This window comes from Trachypithecus francoisi, unplaced genomic scaffold (assembly GCF_009764315.1).
Source record: "Trachypithecus francoisi isolate TF-2019V2 unplaced genomic scaffold, Tfra_2.0 Lachesis_group11, whole genome shotgun sequence".
Classification (NCBI taxonomy): Eukaryota; Metazoa; Chordata; class Mammalia; order Primates; family Cercopithecidae; genus Trachypithecus; species Trachypithecus francoisi.
The window spans coordinates 99749318-99766887 of NW_022681456.1; the positions used below are offsets into that span (position 1 = coordinate 99749318).

General features: G+C 40.7%; 1 protein-coding gene across 6 annotated transcripts in view; it reads left to right on the plus strand.

Annotated features, from left to right (window-relative positions):
- AMN1 (antagonist of mitotic exit network 1 homolog) overlaps window positions 1-15964 on the plus strand; it is a 67335-nt gene extending 51371 nt beyond the window's left edge. For all 6 annotated transcript variants that reach the window (XM_033222479.1, XM_033222483.1, XM_033222482.1 and 3 more), the window contains one exon: window positions 15680-15964. In XM_033222479.1, the coding sequence (XP_033078370.1) occupies window positions 15680-15753 (74 nt within the window). In that variant the 3' untranslated portion in view covers window positions 15754-15964. The remainder of the gene's footprint in view (window positions 1-15679) is intronic.
- Window positions 15965-17570: the final 1606 nt, after the last annotated feature.

Genomic DNA, 17570 nt, shown 5'->3' on the forward strand with positions numbered 1-17570 from the left:
TAATCCCAGCACTGTGGGAGGCTAAGGTGGGTAGATCACTTGAGCCTGGGACGTCAAGGCTGCAGTGAGCCATGATCACCCCACTGCACTCCAATCTGGGTAACAGAGTGAGACCCTGTGTCAAAAAAAGAAAGAAAGAAAAAAGAAAACAAGTAACTGTTAACTGGGGTTAGCTCCACAGAAAGTTGTAAAGGAACAAGAGTAGGAAAAAAATGTCATTGTATACCCTTTTATATCTTTTGAATTTTATATCATGTGGATTATTTTTAAGCTATTAAAAATTAATTGGTTGGGCATGGTGGCTGTCACCACACAGATGATCCCTGACTTAAAATGATCAATTTACAGTTTTTTGACTTTACAGTGGTGCAAAAGCCATATGCATTCAGTAGAAGCCATACTTCAAGAACCTAGGCAACCATTTTTTTCATTTTCAGTATAATATTCAATAGATTACATGAGATAGTCAACACTTTATTAAAAAATAGGCTTTGTGTCAGATAATTGTGCCCACCTGTAGGCTAATTTAAGTGTTCTGAGCATGTAGGCTAGGCTAAGCTATATTGTTCAGTAAGTTAGGTATATTGAACACATTTTCGACTTTGTGTATTTTTGACTTACAATGAGTTTATCAGGGTATAACCCCATCATAAATTGAGAAGCATCTGTAGAGAGAAGCAACAAATACTAATTTTCTTTTTTCTTTTTTTGAGGCAGAATCTCACTGTGTCACCCAGGCTGGAGTGCAGTGGCACGATCTTGGCTCACTGCAACCTCCACCTCCTGGATTCAAGTGCTTCTCGTGCCTCAGCCTCCCAAGTAGCTGGGATTACAGGCTTGCACCACCCTGCCCAGCTAATTTTTGTATTTTTAATAGAGACAGAGTTTCACCATGTTGGCCAGGCTGGTCTTGAACTCCTGACCTCAGGTGATCCACCTGCCTCAGTCTCCCAAAGTGCTGGGATTACAGGCGTGAATCACCATCCCCAGCCTAAATACTAGTTTTCAAGTCTGGAAAATATATTGCAGTGGTTAATCAGATTTTCAAACCAAGGAGTCTTTTGAGATAAATTATGTCATTATAGAGATCACTAGTAACCAAAGATATGTTAACAGATGATGGATTTAAGATAAATGCCTAGTTGGTTTGATTCCAGACACCAGGAAAGCTTAATTACACTAAATGATTAATGAGTGCAATGAGCTTAATCACACTAAATGATTGCAATGAGCTGAGATCGAGTCATTGCACTCCAGCTTGGGCAACAAGAGTGAAACTCCATTTCCAAAAACAAAAAAAAAACAAATGTGGTTGAGCATCCTTTTTTTTCTTTCTTTTTTTTTTTTCAAGACTGAGTCTCGCTCTCCCGCCCAGGCTGGAGTACAGTGGTGCAATTTCAACTCATTGCAACCTCTGCCTCCCAGGTTCAAGTGATTCTTCTGCCTCAGCCCCCTAAGGCAATCCCAAGTAGCTGGGATTACAGATGCCCACCATCATGCCCGGCTAATTTTTGTATTTTTAGTAGAAATCATGTTTCACCATGTTGGCCAGGCTGTTCTCCAACTCCTGACTTCAGGTGATCCGCCCACCTTGGCCTCCCAAAGTGCTGGGATTACAAGCGTGAGTCACCGTGCCCAGCTGGTTGAGCGTGCTATAGTGGAAATAATTTGAAGTCATGGTATTAACTAAATTTTCATTAAAGAGCAGGGGAAGAATGATCCTTCAATGGACAGCTTTGGAGGGACCAAGGGAGACAAAAGTAGAGTTGCTGTTAATGTTGTACCTTAAGAGCAATCCTTGTTCAACATACAAATTAAAATACCATTATAAGCCAGGCACAGTGGCTCACCCCTATAATCCTAACACTTTGGGAGGCTGAGGTGGGTGGATCACTTGAGGTCAGGAGTTCAAGACCAGCCTGGCCAACATGGTGAAACCCTGTGTCTACTAAAAATACAAAAATTAGCTGGGTGTATGTAATCCCAGCTACTTGGGAGGCTGAGGCAGGAGAATTGCTTGAACCTGGAAGGCAGAGGTTGCAGTGAGCCAAGATCGTCTTACTGCATTCCAGCCTGGCAACAGAGTGGGACTCCATCTCAAAAATATATATAGAGAGAGAAAACAAAATTTATAAAAATCTAAAAGATACATGATATAAATGTAACTCACTAAAGAAGCATCTTAGATTTTGTATTCCCCGTATATTTCAGAGCAATTCTATTGGTTTTACCTTCATATTTTTATGTTGGTGATGAGAAAACACTTTACCATTTGTAGGTTTCAGTAATTGAAATAATACTTTCTGGTAGTATTTTTCAAATATACCCCAGGACCCATTTACGTTCTTTTTTTTTTTTTTTTTTTTTTTAAGAGACGGAGTCTCGCTCTGTCACCCGGGCTGGAGTGCGGTGGCCGGATCTCAGCTCACTGCAAGCTCCGCCTCCTGGGTTCACGCCATTCTCCTGCCTCAGCCTCCCAAGTAGCTGGGACTACAGGCGGCCGCCACCTCGCCCGGCTAGTTTTTTGTATTTTTTAGTAGAGACGGGGTTTCACCATGTTAGCCAGGATGGTCTTGATCTCCTGACCTCGTGATCTGCCCGTCTCGGCCTCCCAAAGTGCTGGGATTACAGGCTTGAGCCACCGCGCCTGGCCCCATTTACGTTCTTAAAAATTATTGAGGATCCCAGGCAGGGTGCAGTGGCTCACGCCTGTAATCCCAGCACTTTGGGAGGCCGAGGTGGGCGGATCACGAGGTCAGGAGATCGAGACCATCCTGGCTAACCGGTGAAACCCTGTCTCTACTAAAAATACAAAAAAATTAGCCAGGCATGGTAGCGGGCATCTGTAGTCCCAGCCACTTGGGAGGCTGAGGCAGGAGAATGGCATGAACTTGGGAGCCGGAGCTTGCAGTGAGCTGAGATCGCGCCACTGCACTCCAGCCTGGGTGACAGAGGGAGACTCTGTTTCAAAAAAAAAAAAAAAAAATCATTGAGGATCCCAAAGAGTTTTTGTTTATGTATATTTGTTAAATTAAAATTTGTGTTAAAACAGATAAAGTTTTAATAGACATTCATTTTTTTAAAATCATAAATCTGTTACCTAGAAAACAGATATATTTTCATTCAGATCATCACTTTTCAGATCATTGTGGATACTCTTCTTTGATACCCCAAAACTCAGCAAGTGGTAATTTCTTATGGGTTGTTGCAATGTGGAAGTTGAAAACATATCAATGAACTTTTCATACATTTGTGTTATGATCCACTAATCTGTTTTGAATTTTAAGTTGATCTTTACCAATGCATGCTTTTGTAACATCATGCACTGGCAGTCTGGAAAATATTGGTTCTCCGAGTTATACAGATCTTTTAAATATTGACACATTTTATTATCCAAAACAAAAATCAATTGTTAATATCATGACTGATGTCATCAGAAAGGTCCTGGATAGCTTTCAAGATCACAGTGGCAGCTATGAGGCTTCCAAAATTCACTTGAAAGCCAAAGCTTTATCACTGACAACCATTTCTGTCATTTGTTTTCTTTGAAATGACAGCCTTGGCCGGGCACAGTGGCTCACGCCTGTAATCCCAGCACTTTGGGAGGCCGAGGTGGGCAGATCATGAGGTCAGGAGATCAAGACCATCCTGGCTAACACAGTGAAACCCCATCTTTACTAAAAATACAAAAAAGTTAGCCAGGTGTGGTGGTGGGCACCTGTAGTCCCAGCTACTCAAGAAGCTGAGGCAGGAGAATGGCGTGAACCCAGGAGGCGGAGCTAGGAGTGAGCCGTGATTGAGCCACTGCACTCCAGCCTGGGCAACAGAGCGAGACTCCATCTAAAAAAAAAAAAAAAAAGAAAGAAATGACAGCCTCATTTCTTCTATTTTCATGAAATAGTCTGTCAAGTACTCAAATAAGAATAACCTTACACTGTAGTCATTGTATTAGTCCATTTTCTCCCTGCTGATACAGACATACCCAAGACTGGGTAACTTATAAAGAAAAAGAGGTTGAATGGTCTCACAGTTCCATGTGGCTGGGGAAACCTCACAAGCATGGCTGAAGGCGAAAGGCACATCTTACATGGCAGCAGGCAAGAGAGCATGAGAGCCAAGAGAAAGGGGTTTCCCCTTTTAAAACTGTCAGATCTCATGAGACTTATTTATTATCACAGGAACAGCACAGGAAAGACTTGCCCCCATGATTCAGTTACCTCCCACTGGGTCCCTCTCATGACACATGAGAATTGTGGGAGCTACAATTCAGGATGAGATTTGGGTGGTGACACAGCAAACCGTATCAGTCATTCTTTTAAAAAGTAAAAATGGTGTTCCACGAAAAAAGTAACTAGTTCAGTTCACAACCCTGAAAGGGCCTCAGACTATAGAATATGCAGACTACACTTTGGGAACCACTGGTTTATGGTAAAGAAAAATTATCAGTCACCTTCAGCATTTGCAACAAGAATAGCATATCATTTTCTGGCCAGGTACGGTAGCTCATGCCTGTAGTCCCGCACTTTGGGAGGCCAAGGCAGTCAGATCACTTGAGATTAGGAATTTGAGACCAGCCTGGCCAATATGGTGAAACCTTGTCTCTACTAAAAATACAGAAATTAGCTGGGCATGGTGGCACATACCTGTAATCCCAGCTACTCTGGTGGCTAAGGCAGGAGGATCACTTGAGCCTGGGAGGCAGAGGTTGCAGTGAGCCAAGATGGTGCCACTGCACTCCAGCCTGAGTGACAGGGTGAGACTTTGTCTCAAAAAAAAAAAAAAAAATAGCATACCCCTTTCAAATCACTTCTTATATTTTTGTGTGGTTGCCAGAAGTAGTAGAAGTAGACATTGAAATGGCAGGAGTTCAAAATATTTGGAATAGAATAAAAATATTTTTGACCTGGAAGATCACAGTTGGCAAATGCTGGACTAGGTGATACTGTTACATAAATGATCTAAAAATGACCTTTGGGGCCCCATGTTGTTTACTTCTTCACAGCAAGCAGAACTGTTAGCTCAAAAGCCCATCAGCACCAAATCAAATTTTTACACATCCAATTGTTTATAGCCTACATAACCAAATTATTAGCCATCTAGAGCCCACCTGCTTTAGATACCCTGCAAACTACACCCAACATCTACGATCCATAGATAAAAACCCCAGGCTATAAAAGACCCCAACCCACTGCTGCCCTTTGGAGCTCTCTAGAGACCTCCCAGTCTTGCTGCTAAACAACATCATGACACATACACCCTCTCTAGTCCTCCAGGAATGCTCTTACCCTGCTCCTTCTGGGTAGTGGCCACCCTATACTGTTGTTGCCTTTGGAAGCTCTCATGCTGTGAGGAACTTCCTCGCATACAAACCTGTCAAAGCGCTGTCCAAAAAGAGCTTGTTGTGTCCCACTGCCACCTTGTGGTCACATCTTTTTCTTTGTTCTGCCCTGAAATCCTTCAGATTCACTACAGTTACATGGTATGCCATAACATAAAACAAAAAGTGTTTATATGTCCAAAAAGTTTGTGAAGTGCAGCATGCCACTATTATGAGTGTTAATTTGTCAAAGACTCTGAGAAATACTATACCTAAGAAACTGTTTAACTTTATGTGTCCAAGCACTTCCAAATTTCTAGCACAGAACACTTTTTTGATTAACCTAGCCAACCTATTGTTATTTTTCTGATCCCTGATTTCACAGAATAGGAAAGTGAGATATTGAAATGTTATTTGTGGCAGGGTGCAGTGGCTCATGCCTGTAATCCCAGCACTTTGGGAGGCCAAGGTGGGTGGATCGCTTGAATGCAGGAGTTTGACACCAGCCTGGGCCACAGAGCCAAACCCTGCTTCTATAAAAATTTTTATTTAATTAGCTGGACATGGTGGTGCACGCCTATAGTCCCAGCTACTCGGGAGGCTGAGGTGGGAGGATCACTTGAGGCCCCAGGAGTTTGAAACCAGCCTGCACAACATTAACTGAGACTCGCTGTCTAATAAAATAATAATAGTGCTAAGACTAGAACCAAAATCTTAAGATATAGTAAAACAAGCACTGATCCCATCCCCACCATCTCTCCAGAACATCGAATAAATCACTTAACTCTTATGGATCTTGACTTTGCCTTGTGCATAATAGCCAATTATCATAACATTGAGAGATCTAATATTAGTAATAATGCAAGAGGCCGGGTGCGGTGGCTCACGCCTGTAATCCTAGAACTTTGCGAGGCCGAGGCAGGTGGATCACTTGAGGTCAGGACTATGATACCAGCCTAACCAACATGGTGAAACCCTGTCTCTACTAAAAATACAAAAATTAGCCAGGCGTGATGGTGTATGCCTGTAATTCCAGCTACTTGGGTGGGTGAGGCAGGAGAATTGCTTGAATTCGGGAAGCAGAGGTTGCAGTAAGCCAAGATCATGCCACTATACTGCAGCCTGAGCAACAAGAGCAAAACTCCGTCTCAAATAAAATAAAATAAAATAAAAATAATAATGCAAGACTTCATACAATGTATTCAACCTTGAGTCATCACATCAAAAAAAAATAAAATTTTTAAATAGTTCATATAAAATGGCTTTTATTAATAAACTTTCTTTAAAGAGAAAAAAGTTGAAGAAATTTTAACTACCCAGATATTTCTACTCTTCCCACTTAACCATCAGTACCCCTAAATCTTCTATGATATATTTTTGCTAACATCATTGAATGGAAGTAAAGTGGGCTAATATGTTCACCTTATATTTGATTTTTAATTTCTTCTTTTTCCAAGGAATATAAATGCTGGTTGTGTTTGTGGGGTTTTTTTGTTTAATACATGGAAGCCCTTTCTTCTTTCATGGCACCTTATATAACATGATTCCTCTTATATATTCATATGATTGCTCCCATATGAGTATTTAAGACAATAAAATTTATATTCTATAGAAAGTATTTACTATACTTGCATATGCATGTGCAATTATCTTGTTATCCTCAAAGCAACGTGACTCCCAAATTAGCACTGCTCACTGTAATTTCCCATCAGATCTCCTGAATTAACCTATTTTCTCAACTATGTCTCTAAGTATTTATAAAATTTCTTAACCTTAGTCAGACTAAAACATAACTTCACATTATGAATTAGGACTTGAAACTGTTATAAGTACTCTGAGTCGGCTTCTGCTGAAGAGATAAAAACTAAGCTGCTATTAGAAATATGAAAATTATAGTTTTGGCTGGGTGCAGTGGCTCATGCCTGTAATCCTAGCACTGTGGGGGGGAGCGAGGCAGGTGGATCACCTGAGTTCGGGAGTTTGAGACCAGCCTGGCCAACATGGTGAAACTCCACCTCTACTAAAAATACAGAAATTAGCCAGGCGTGGTGACAGGCGTCTCTAATCCCAGCTACTCGGGAGGCTGAGACAGAAGAATCACTTAAACCTGGGAGGTGGAGGTTGCAGTGAGCCAAGATCGTGCCACTACACTCCAGCCTGGGCAACAAAGAGCAAAACTCCATCTCAAAAAAAAAAAAAAGAAAAATATAGTTTTATAGTTGTTATAACAGCATGAAAATAATTTTTAAACTTACTAAATCTTTTTTTTTTTTTGGAGTGCAGTGGCACAATCTTGGCTCACTGCAACCTCCGTCTCCCGGGTTCAAGCGATTCTCCTGTCTCAGTCTCTCGAGTTGGGATCACAAGTGGGTGCCACCATGCCTGGCCAATTTTTTGTATTTTTGGTAGAGATAGGCTTTCATCATTTTGGCCAGCCTAGTCTTGAACTCCTGACCTCAGGTGATCTGCCCACCTCGGCCTCTCAAAGTACTGAAATTACAGGTGTGAGCCACCGCACCCGTCCTAAAACTTACCAAAGCATTTTAATTCCATTAGGTCTTCAATGATTATCAGTAAGTTCAACTTACATACCTTTGCTAATCTCCTGCAACAGACATGCATTGCCTTTTCTCATAATTATCTAAGCATATTTCACAGTATTCAAAGACATGGAGGATTTTAGAAGAGCAATAAAGGAGTTAGAGAGTCCTTATGTTTTACCCTGAGAGGCAGGAGAATCCAACAGGAAATCTGCCGCTTTCAATTTAGTTGACTTGAATTTTAATCTTAGGATTTGTTTCAACCTGATTTAAAGGAAAGTTCTTTTTTTTCAGACTCAGTCATTCTGTCGCCCAGGCTGGAGTGCAGTGGCACCATCTCAGATTACTACAACCTCAGCCCCCCGAATAGCTGGGATTAAAGGTGTGCACCACCACGCCTGGCTAATTTTTTTTGTATTTTTTTAGTAGAGGTAGGGTTTCACCATGTTGGCCAGGCTGGTCTTGAACTCCTGACCTCAGGTTATCCACCTGCCTCAGCCTCCCAAAGTGCTGGGATTACAGGTGTGAGCCACCGCACCCAGCCAGCAAGTTCTTTACGTAGATTCTGGATAATATAGATGTCAAGATTAGCCACAAACAGCCAAAACAGTATTTAAAATTATTTATTTATTTATTTATAGATAGAGACAGTGTTTCACCATGTTGGTCAGACTGGTCTCGAATTCTTGGGCTCAAGCGATCCACCCACCTTGGCCTCCCAAAGTGCTGGGATTACAGGCGTGAGCTGCCATGCCCAGCCAAAACAGTATTTTAAGACCCAAGTGGTTTGTGTCAGGGTTTCCCTTTAATTAAAGCTGATTCCTTGCTTAAAGGATAACTGATTTTTTAATTCATATTTTTCTTAATTCTATATTATTCTGTTTCCTTATTATTCATTCATTTCATTCATTACTAATCCTGCATGACATGTTTATTTTTGCCAGATCACTGTAATGAAACACTAGGACTTTGATCATTATTTGTAAAAATGTGTTCAGCCGTCCTTTTTTCACTGTGTATTCTATAAAAATGTCTAAATTACATTTTCCTTGAACATTTGAAAAAAATACTTTGTTAAAAGTCTGTATTTCTCGGCCGGGCGCGGTGGCTCACGCCTGTAATCCCAGCACTTTGGGAGGCCGAGGTGGGCAGATCACAAGGTCAGGAGTTTGAGACCAGCCTGGCCAATATAGTGAACCCCGTCTCTCCTAAAAACACAAAAATTGGCCGGGCGTGGTGGCGTGCGCCTGTAGTCCCAGGTACTTGGGTGGCTGAGGCAGGAGAATCACTTGAATCCGGGAGATGGAAGTTGCAGTGAGCTGAGATGGCACCATTGCACCCCAGCCTGGGTGACAGAGCGAGACTCCATCTCAACAACAACAACAAAAAAGTTTGTATTTCCCATAGTTTCTTCTTCTTCTTGGTGTTCCAAGTGCTCCTACCATGAATCTTTCAAAAAATACTCTCCATCTATATTGTCATAGATTTTTAGAGGTGGTCAACAGTTCCTTAGAGGTTGGGAGGCAGAACGCTATACCTTTCCTCACCCATCATAAGGATCAAGGCTGACAGTCCTATAAGAAAAGTGAGGTTAATAAGAGAAAGGCCTAACAGGTTTATTTGGTCAAAGATTTATAGGAGACTTCAGAAATGAAGAGCGAAACACCCAGGGAAAACTGCTTGTTTTTATGCTTGTGAAGCATGGACAGCCATGTAGAGATGTGACTGGAGAAGAGAATGAGCTAATAGTAACAGAGTGGAGAAACCCAGCAAGGCCTGTTTGTTCAGATTCTTCTTGGCCTTTCTGTGTGACATTCCTTCTTCCAGGGTATAGGGCGGGGTCCACTCTGGAATGAGGGCCTTATGATCTCCTATCCGACAAGGGTACATCAGAGAATTTCTTTATGGCCAGCTCCTGGGCAGAAAGGCTGGGGAAGTTTAGAGTAATATTTGTAGGTTTTATGTCTTCCTTTGGGGAAAAGAATTATAGTTTCTGTGACCCACCTTGGGGAAGAGGAATCCTGGTTTCTGTGACTCACTTGGGGAGAATGAAGGGTAAGAGATAGGAGGGCAGGAGAAGGTCAGAGACCTTGGTTCTGAGGCGGATTCTAAGGCCTTCCAATGTCCTTTAGTTCAAAGTACTCAGCATGCCAAAGTGCCATACTTTGGGGAACCCTTTTCTGAGTCCCAACAAGGTCATCTATACAACTCCTTCATTTTAAAGATAAGGAACAGAGATACAATTGATTTAAGTGGCTTGCCCCACATCTTAGAAATAGTTGATAGAACTGGAAGTAAAACCTAAGTCATCTGAACCACAATCTATAATTCCTTCCTGAGCCTCTAGTGTAAAGTGGCTTAACTGTTACTAGGATAGGGAAACAAATAGGAAGGTGACATCAAGCATCAGTCGTGTGATTAGCATAAATGACCCGTTAGCTCTTTTTCAGTCTGGAGAGTATGTGTTTTTTTTTTTCTTTTTTTTTTTTTTGAGACAGAGTCTCAGTCACCTAGGCTGGAGTGCAGTGGTGCAATCTCGGCTCACTGCAAGCTCCGCCTCCCAGGTTCACACCATTCTCCTGCCTCAGCCTCCTGAGTAGCTGGGATTACAGGCACCCACCACTACGCCCAGCTAATTTTTCTGTATGTTTAGTAAAGACAGGTTTCACCATGTTAGCCAGGATGGTCTTGATCTCCTGACCTCGTGATCTGCCCGTCTCGGCCTCCCAAAGTGCTAGGATTATAGGCATGAGCCACCGCGCCTAGCCAAGAGAGTATGTGTTTCTATAAAATGTTCTGCCAAGGGATTATGAAATACTTAGCGACCCCATAGTTTTTCCCTGTAGCATAATGAAGACATTGAATATTCTTATTTAAACCCACAGTCCTAAATACTCTATCTTCCTAGGAAGAAGCTGCCTAAGGAGACTAATATAATACTGCCATCTGGCATCAAAAAATTTAAATTACATAAAAACGTTCCATGCTTACTATTGGAGGGAAAAGCATCTTCCTGTAATGTGCAATAGTGAATTCCCACAGAAGAGTGACAAATGTAGACAGAAGACAAATATTTATATATAACGTTTGATAACTAACATATTCACAACTTGGAAAAATGCCAAAATTATTGTAGATACACCAGCTAAAATGAAATTGGGAAGTGTTAGCTGGGTGCAGTGGCTCACACTTGTAATCCCAGCACTTTGGGAGGCCAAGGCGGGCAGATCACAAGGTCAAGAGATCGAAACCATCCTGGCCAAAGTGGTGAAACTCTGTCTCTAAAAATACAAAAATTAGCTGGGCATGGTGGCACGCACTTGTAGTCCCAGCCACTTGGGAGACTGAGGCAGGAGAATCGCTTGAACCTGGGAGGCAGAGGTTGCAGTAAGCCGAGAACATGCCACTGCACTCCAGCCTGGCGACAGAGTGAGACTCCGTCTCAAAAAACAAGAAAGAAATTGGGAAGTGTTAAGTCTCTAATTTTGTTCTTTTTCAAAATTCTATTGACTGTTCTGGGTCCCTCCAATTCTCATACAAATATTAGAATCATCTTATCAATTTCTTGTTGTTGTTGTTGTTGTTGTTGTTGTTGTTGTTGTTGTTGAGACAGGGTCTCTGTCACCCAGGCTGGAGTGCAGTGATGCCATCTCAGCTCACTGCAGCCTTGACCACCAGGGTTCAAGCAATTCTCCCACCTTAGTTCTCCAAGTAGCTGGGACAACAGGTGCACATTACCACTTCTGGCTAATTTTTGTATTTTTAGTAGAGATGGGGTTTCACCATGTTGCCCAGGCTGGTCTTAAATTCCAGCCTGGAATTTAAGCTCCAGCCTTGAGCTCAAGCAATCTGCCTGCCTTGGCCTCCCAAAGTGCTGAGATTACAGGTATTAACCACCCTGCCAGGCCCCATCTTACTGATTTCTGCAAACAATAAAAAGCCAGCTTGTATTTTGATATGAATTTCACTGAATCTGTAGGTAATTTGGGAAATATTGCTATCTTAATAATATTAAGTCTTTTGGTCTGGATTTTTTTATTTAGATCTTTAATTTCTTTCAATAATGGCCTATAGTTTTCAGAGTATAAGTTTTTCACTTTCATTCGATTTATTCCTAAGTATTCTATTATTTTTGATGGCAACATAAATGGAATTACTTTCTGGTTCATTTTTGGATTATTCATTGTTGGTATATAGAAATACATTTGATTTTTATATATTGTTCTTATACCTTGCTGAACTCATTTATTCTGTTTTTTTAGTGAATTCCTTGGGATATTGTATACACAATATAACATCATCTACAAATAGTTTTAGTTCTTCCTTCCAACCTGAATGCCTTTTCTTTTTCTTGCCTAATTTCCATGGCTAGAACCTCTGATACAATGTTGGATAGAAATGGCAAGAGTGGACATCCTGGTGGGGCACGTGGCTCACGCCTGTAATCCCAGCACTTTGGGAGGCCAAGGCGGGTCGATCAGGTCTCAAACTGTTGAGGTCAGGAGTTGAGACCAGCCTGGCCAGCATGGTGAAACCCCGTCTCCACTAAAAGTACAAAAAATTAACTGGGCGTGGTTGAGGGCGCCTGTAATCCCAGCTACTCGGAAGGCTGAGGCAGGAGAATCACTTGAACCTGGGAGCCAGAGGTTGCAGTGAACCAAGCCTGGGCAACAGGTTCACATCATTGAACTCCAGCCTGGGCAACAAGAATGAGACTGTCTCAAAAACAAAAGAGTGGATATCCTTGTCTTGATCCTAGGGAGAAAACATTTAATTTTTCACTATTAGCTATAGGTTTTTCTTGTTTGTTTTTGAGACAGGGTCTTGCTCTGTTGCTCAGGCTGGAGTGCAGTGACATGAACACACTCACTGCAACCTCTGTCTCCCAGGCTCAAGCAGATCTCCTACCTCAGCCTCCTGAGTAATTGGGACTACAGGCATGTGCCAGCACACTCAGCTAATTTTTAAATTTCTTTTGCAGAGACAGGGTCTCACTATATTTCCCAGGCTGGTCTTGAACTCCTGGGCTCAAGTGATCCTCCCACCTTGGCCTCCCAAAATGCTGGGATTACAGGCATAAGCCACTGCACCCTGCCAGCTATGGGTTTTTCATAGATGCCCTTTATCAGGTTGAGGAAGTCATCTTCTATTCTAGTTGGTTGAATGAGCATTGGTTTTTGTCAACTGGTGTTTTGTTTTGTTTTGTTTTTTGAGACTGAGTCTTGCTCTGTTGTCCAAGCTGGAGTGCAGTGGCAGCATCTCAGCTCACTGCAACCTCTGCCTCCTGGATTCAAGTGATTCCCCTGCCTCGGCCTCCTGAGTAGCTGGGATTACAGACACCCACCACCATGCCTGGCTAATTTATTTTTTGTATTTTTAGTAGAGACGGGGTTTTCCCATCTTAGCCAGGCTGGTCTTGAACTCCTGAGCTCAGGTGATCAGCCTCCCGAAGTGCTGGGATTCCAGGCGTGAGCCACCGCACCCAGCCAAATGGTGTTTGTCTATTGAGATGATCATGTGGTTTTAGTTCTTCGTTCTATTAGAATGGTGTAGGTGGTAAGCTGAATAATGCTGTCACCCACCCAATGATATCCATGTTCTAATGCCCAAAATGTGAGTATGTTATGTTACATAAAGTTGCCAATGGAATTAAAAGTTGCTACTCAGTTGATTTTTAAGTAGGGAGATCATCCTGGATTATCTATGTAGGCCCAATATAATCATAAGGGTCCTTAAAAGTAGAAGGACAGAGAAGGACCATAGAGATGGCAGCTTGAGAAGGACTGTGCCCAATGATGCCCACTTTTTTTTTTTTGAGACAGTCTCTCACTCTGTCACCTAGGCTGGAGTACAATGGCGTGGTCTCGGCTCACTGCAACCTCCGCCTCCCTAGTTCAAGTGATTCTTCCACCCCAGCCTCCCGAGTAGCTGGGACTACAGGCGCGTGCCAGGATGCTTTGCTAATTTTTTTTATTTTTAGTAGAGATGGGGTTTCACTATGTTGGCCAGGCTGGTCTCGAACTCCTGACCTCATGATATGCCTGCCTCAGCCTCCCAAAGTGCTGGGATTACAGGCATGAGCCACCGCACCCAGCCCAATGTTGTTCACTTTAAATAAGCAGGAAGGAATGCAAGGAATGTGGTAGTTTCTAGAAGCTAGAAAAGTAAAGGAAGTAGATTCTCCTGTAGAGCCTCCAAAAAAAAAAGATAAAACTTGCCTCTAAAAAGTAATGCAGACCTGCCCACACCTGATTTTAGCCCAGTGAGACCCATTTTGGAATTCTGACCTTCAAAACTGTACAATAACAAATTTGTTGCTTTAAGCCACTAACTTTGTGGTAATTTGTTACAGCAGCAATAGGACATTAACACAGTATATCATACTCATTGATTTTCAGATGTTAAACTAACCTTGCGTTCCTATGATAAATCTCAGTTGGTCATGGTATGTAATCCTTCTAGTGGCTGGATTTGGTGTGCTGGTGTTTTGTTGAGCATTTTTTAGTCTATATTAATAAAAGATCCTTGTCTGCAGTTTTCTTTTTATGTGATGTCTTTGTCTGGCTTTGGTATCAGGGTAACACTGGCCTCACAGAAAGAGTTGGAAAGTGTTTCCCCCTCTTCTATAGCCACCCAGCTTTGTCATGGTTGCCATTTATATGGTATGTCTTTCCATTCTTTTACTTTCAACATAATTTCAACCTATCTTTGATTTAGATTTCCTCTACAACAACCAATAATATTTTTATGACCATAAATAAAACTGCATTTATCTTACTAGCTACTTTTTTAAAAAATGGAATTGTAAACCTTTGTTTTCCCAATGATAATAACTTTTCATTTCTATACACTCTCTGGTTCTCTTACTGGCAATAAACCTTGGTATTTTTGCTTAATTTTGTTTTAACTTAAAATAAAATTTTGTCACTGTATATGTTAGGCCCATCTTTTTTTTTTTCCTACTGGTCTGTGAAATCTGTCTAGGAACCACCAAATTACAGGATTTCCAAGACTGGGTTAGAGATAGGTTGTATATAAAACATAAGTTATAGCTATGGAAACAAGTCTGTTAAACTTATGAGTAATATTTAAACTAACAAAATTTTCTCAGTATTTTTGCTTTAATTCAGATTTTTTAAAGACATCCTAAAACTAGGATGGAAACCATATCAAAATCACGACTGTACATTGTGAAAAACTGAAAACATCTAAATGTCCAATAATATAGATCGGTTAAATTACAGTGTATTTATATAATGGTTATCTATTTAAAATCATATTTTATAATGGTATTATACAGACATGGAAAAATGTTCAACTACAGGTCAACTTGTCACGTTCTGGTGACTACTACCTCCTCTAACCCTTTGGGTGTGTTGCAGCTTCCCAAGGTGGTTTATTGGCTTTCTTTAATCCTACTTTTTTGGTAAATATTCCCTTAATTAAATGCTGTTCAGTCACTCCACTTTAGTGAATCATCTATTTCCAGCTAAGATCCTGAAAAAAGTTATTAACCATTAACACAGGTTAATGGTGAAATTACACCATTACTCTGGTTGGTGGAATTATGATGAAATTACACAGAAAACAACAAATGCCTGTTTTTTTTTTTAAACAAGTAATACTGTGATAGGTGCACTACACCTAATAATAGTAAGGGCTACCATTAATTATTAGCAAGTTAGTTGTATACTGTGCTTTATAGATCACCTCCTTTAATCCTTTAAATAACTGTGTATTAACATCATCTCCAGTTAGACATGAGGAAACATTAAACGTTTATTATTGTCAATTAATATATTGTCATTGTTTTCTTTTATAGATCATTCACGAGAAGTGTTGGAGCAATTAGTAGGCCCAAACAAACTAAAGCAAGTGACATGGACTGTTTATTGATGCTTTTTTGAAGATGATCAATGCTAGGAAAGCTTATCAAAACTACTTTCCCAGGAAACCATCTATAGAGATTTGCATTCTATTTAATGTTAACACTACTTTTAATTATTTTATTGTCTTAAGTTATAACTCTCAGAGAATTAGCTAAGTCTTGGTATATACATGGTTTGTGCTTTACTCTTAAACATCTTAATAGTGCTATTATTCTATATCTGTTGGATGAGTCATTATTTTTGAAATGATAATCTTAGCATGAACTCTGATCTATGGTGTTGGATTTTGTTTTTAAAATAACTTTAAAATTAACTGTTTCCCTTGAGATTTCCTTCTCCTGTGTAGGTATTTGAGCTATTGTTATAAGCTTACCTGTAAGTATAAACCTTGGGAGAATCTAAGTAAACATATTTCTAGGCCGGGCGCAGTGGCTCAAGCCTGTAATCCCAGCACTTTGGGAGGCCGAGACAGGCGGATCACGAGGTCAGGAGATCGAGACCATCCTGGCTAACACGGTGAAACCCCGTCTCTACTAAAAATACAAAAAACTAGCCGGGCGAGGTGGCGGGCGCCTGTAGTCCCAGCTACTCGGGAGGCTGAGGCAGGAGAATGGCGTAAACCCGGGAGGCGGAGCTTGCAGTGAGCTGAGATCCGGCCACTGCACTCCAGCCCGGGCGACAGAGCAAGACTCCGTCTCAAAAAAAAAAAAAAACCATATTTCTAAAAGCATAGTTACCTTCCTATTTTCTGGCTCTTAACCTTCCTGAAGTATTTAAATACCCATTTGCCAAAAGCAGACCTGAACATCAAGCCTGTTAATTCTTAAAAGAATTTAGGTATTTGTTTCACTGAAATGAAGTGACTTATTAGCCGTTCAGCATATTAGTATTACAGAGGCTCTTGCCCAGCCTCTTAGTTCATTGGTTTTTATGGCTACTCTTCCCAATTACATTTTATTCATCTGTAAGCTTTCCTTCCTTAGCAAAATTGCATTCAAAAATGTGTAAAAATGAGTAAATACAGAATATCACTACAGAGATTTGTATCCTCAGGTTCTATGGATTTCACATTGTGAAATAAACAGCAAAGGTCTTAGTTTTCAAGTGAAAACTTTTTGGTAATCACAAAATTACCTGACACATACCATGCTTAAACCAACCCCCAAATTTAGCATATTCATTTTGCCATGAGCCTGTCTTGTTGAGATTTTCTTAAAAGATTTCTTATTTTGCCTCTGATGTAGTGAAAAATGGGGTAAGTATGCTAACTTTCTTGTGTATGTTGGGGGTACTTATTCAGCTCCATTTCTTGTCCTTACTATTGCTTTATAAATGTGGTATGTTTATAGTGTGGCTATATATGTTGCCACTGCAAAGGTGGCATATATGTATATATGTGCAAAAAGGGTAAGGCCTGTTCTATCTATGAAATTTTTCTAAAGATGAATTCAATAAAATTTAATACTGAATATTTAACCAAGTCAATCGTATTTTCCCCTTTTTGCAGAAACCAGTTTCGATCTAAGTTGTGAACTTCTTTGGGTCTATGAAGGATTTATCTTCCTAAAACAGTTTGCAGTTTTATTTTCCTCCTTTTTTATGTTGCTAGTTGTATTAATTATTTCTCACCACTCTGTTTAAAATATCTGTACCCCATCTAGTACCCAGTATTCCCTATCACCCTTACCTCTTTTTCTCTTTACTACCTATCACCATCTGATGCCTGTTTTACTTTTCATTTGTTCATTATGTCTCCCTACTCTAGAATACAAATTTTGTAAGGACAAAATATTTATCTTTTTTTTTCATTGCTGTATCCCTATA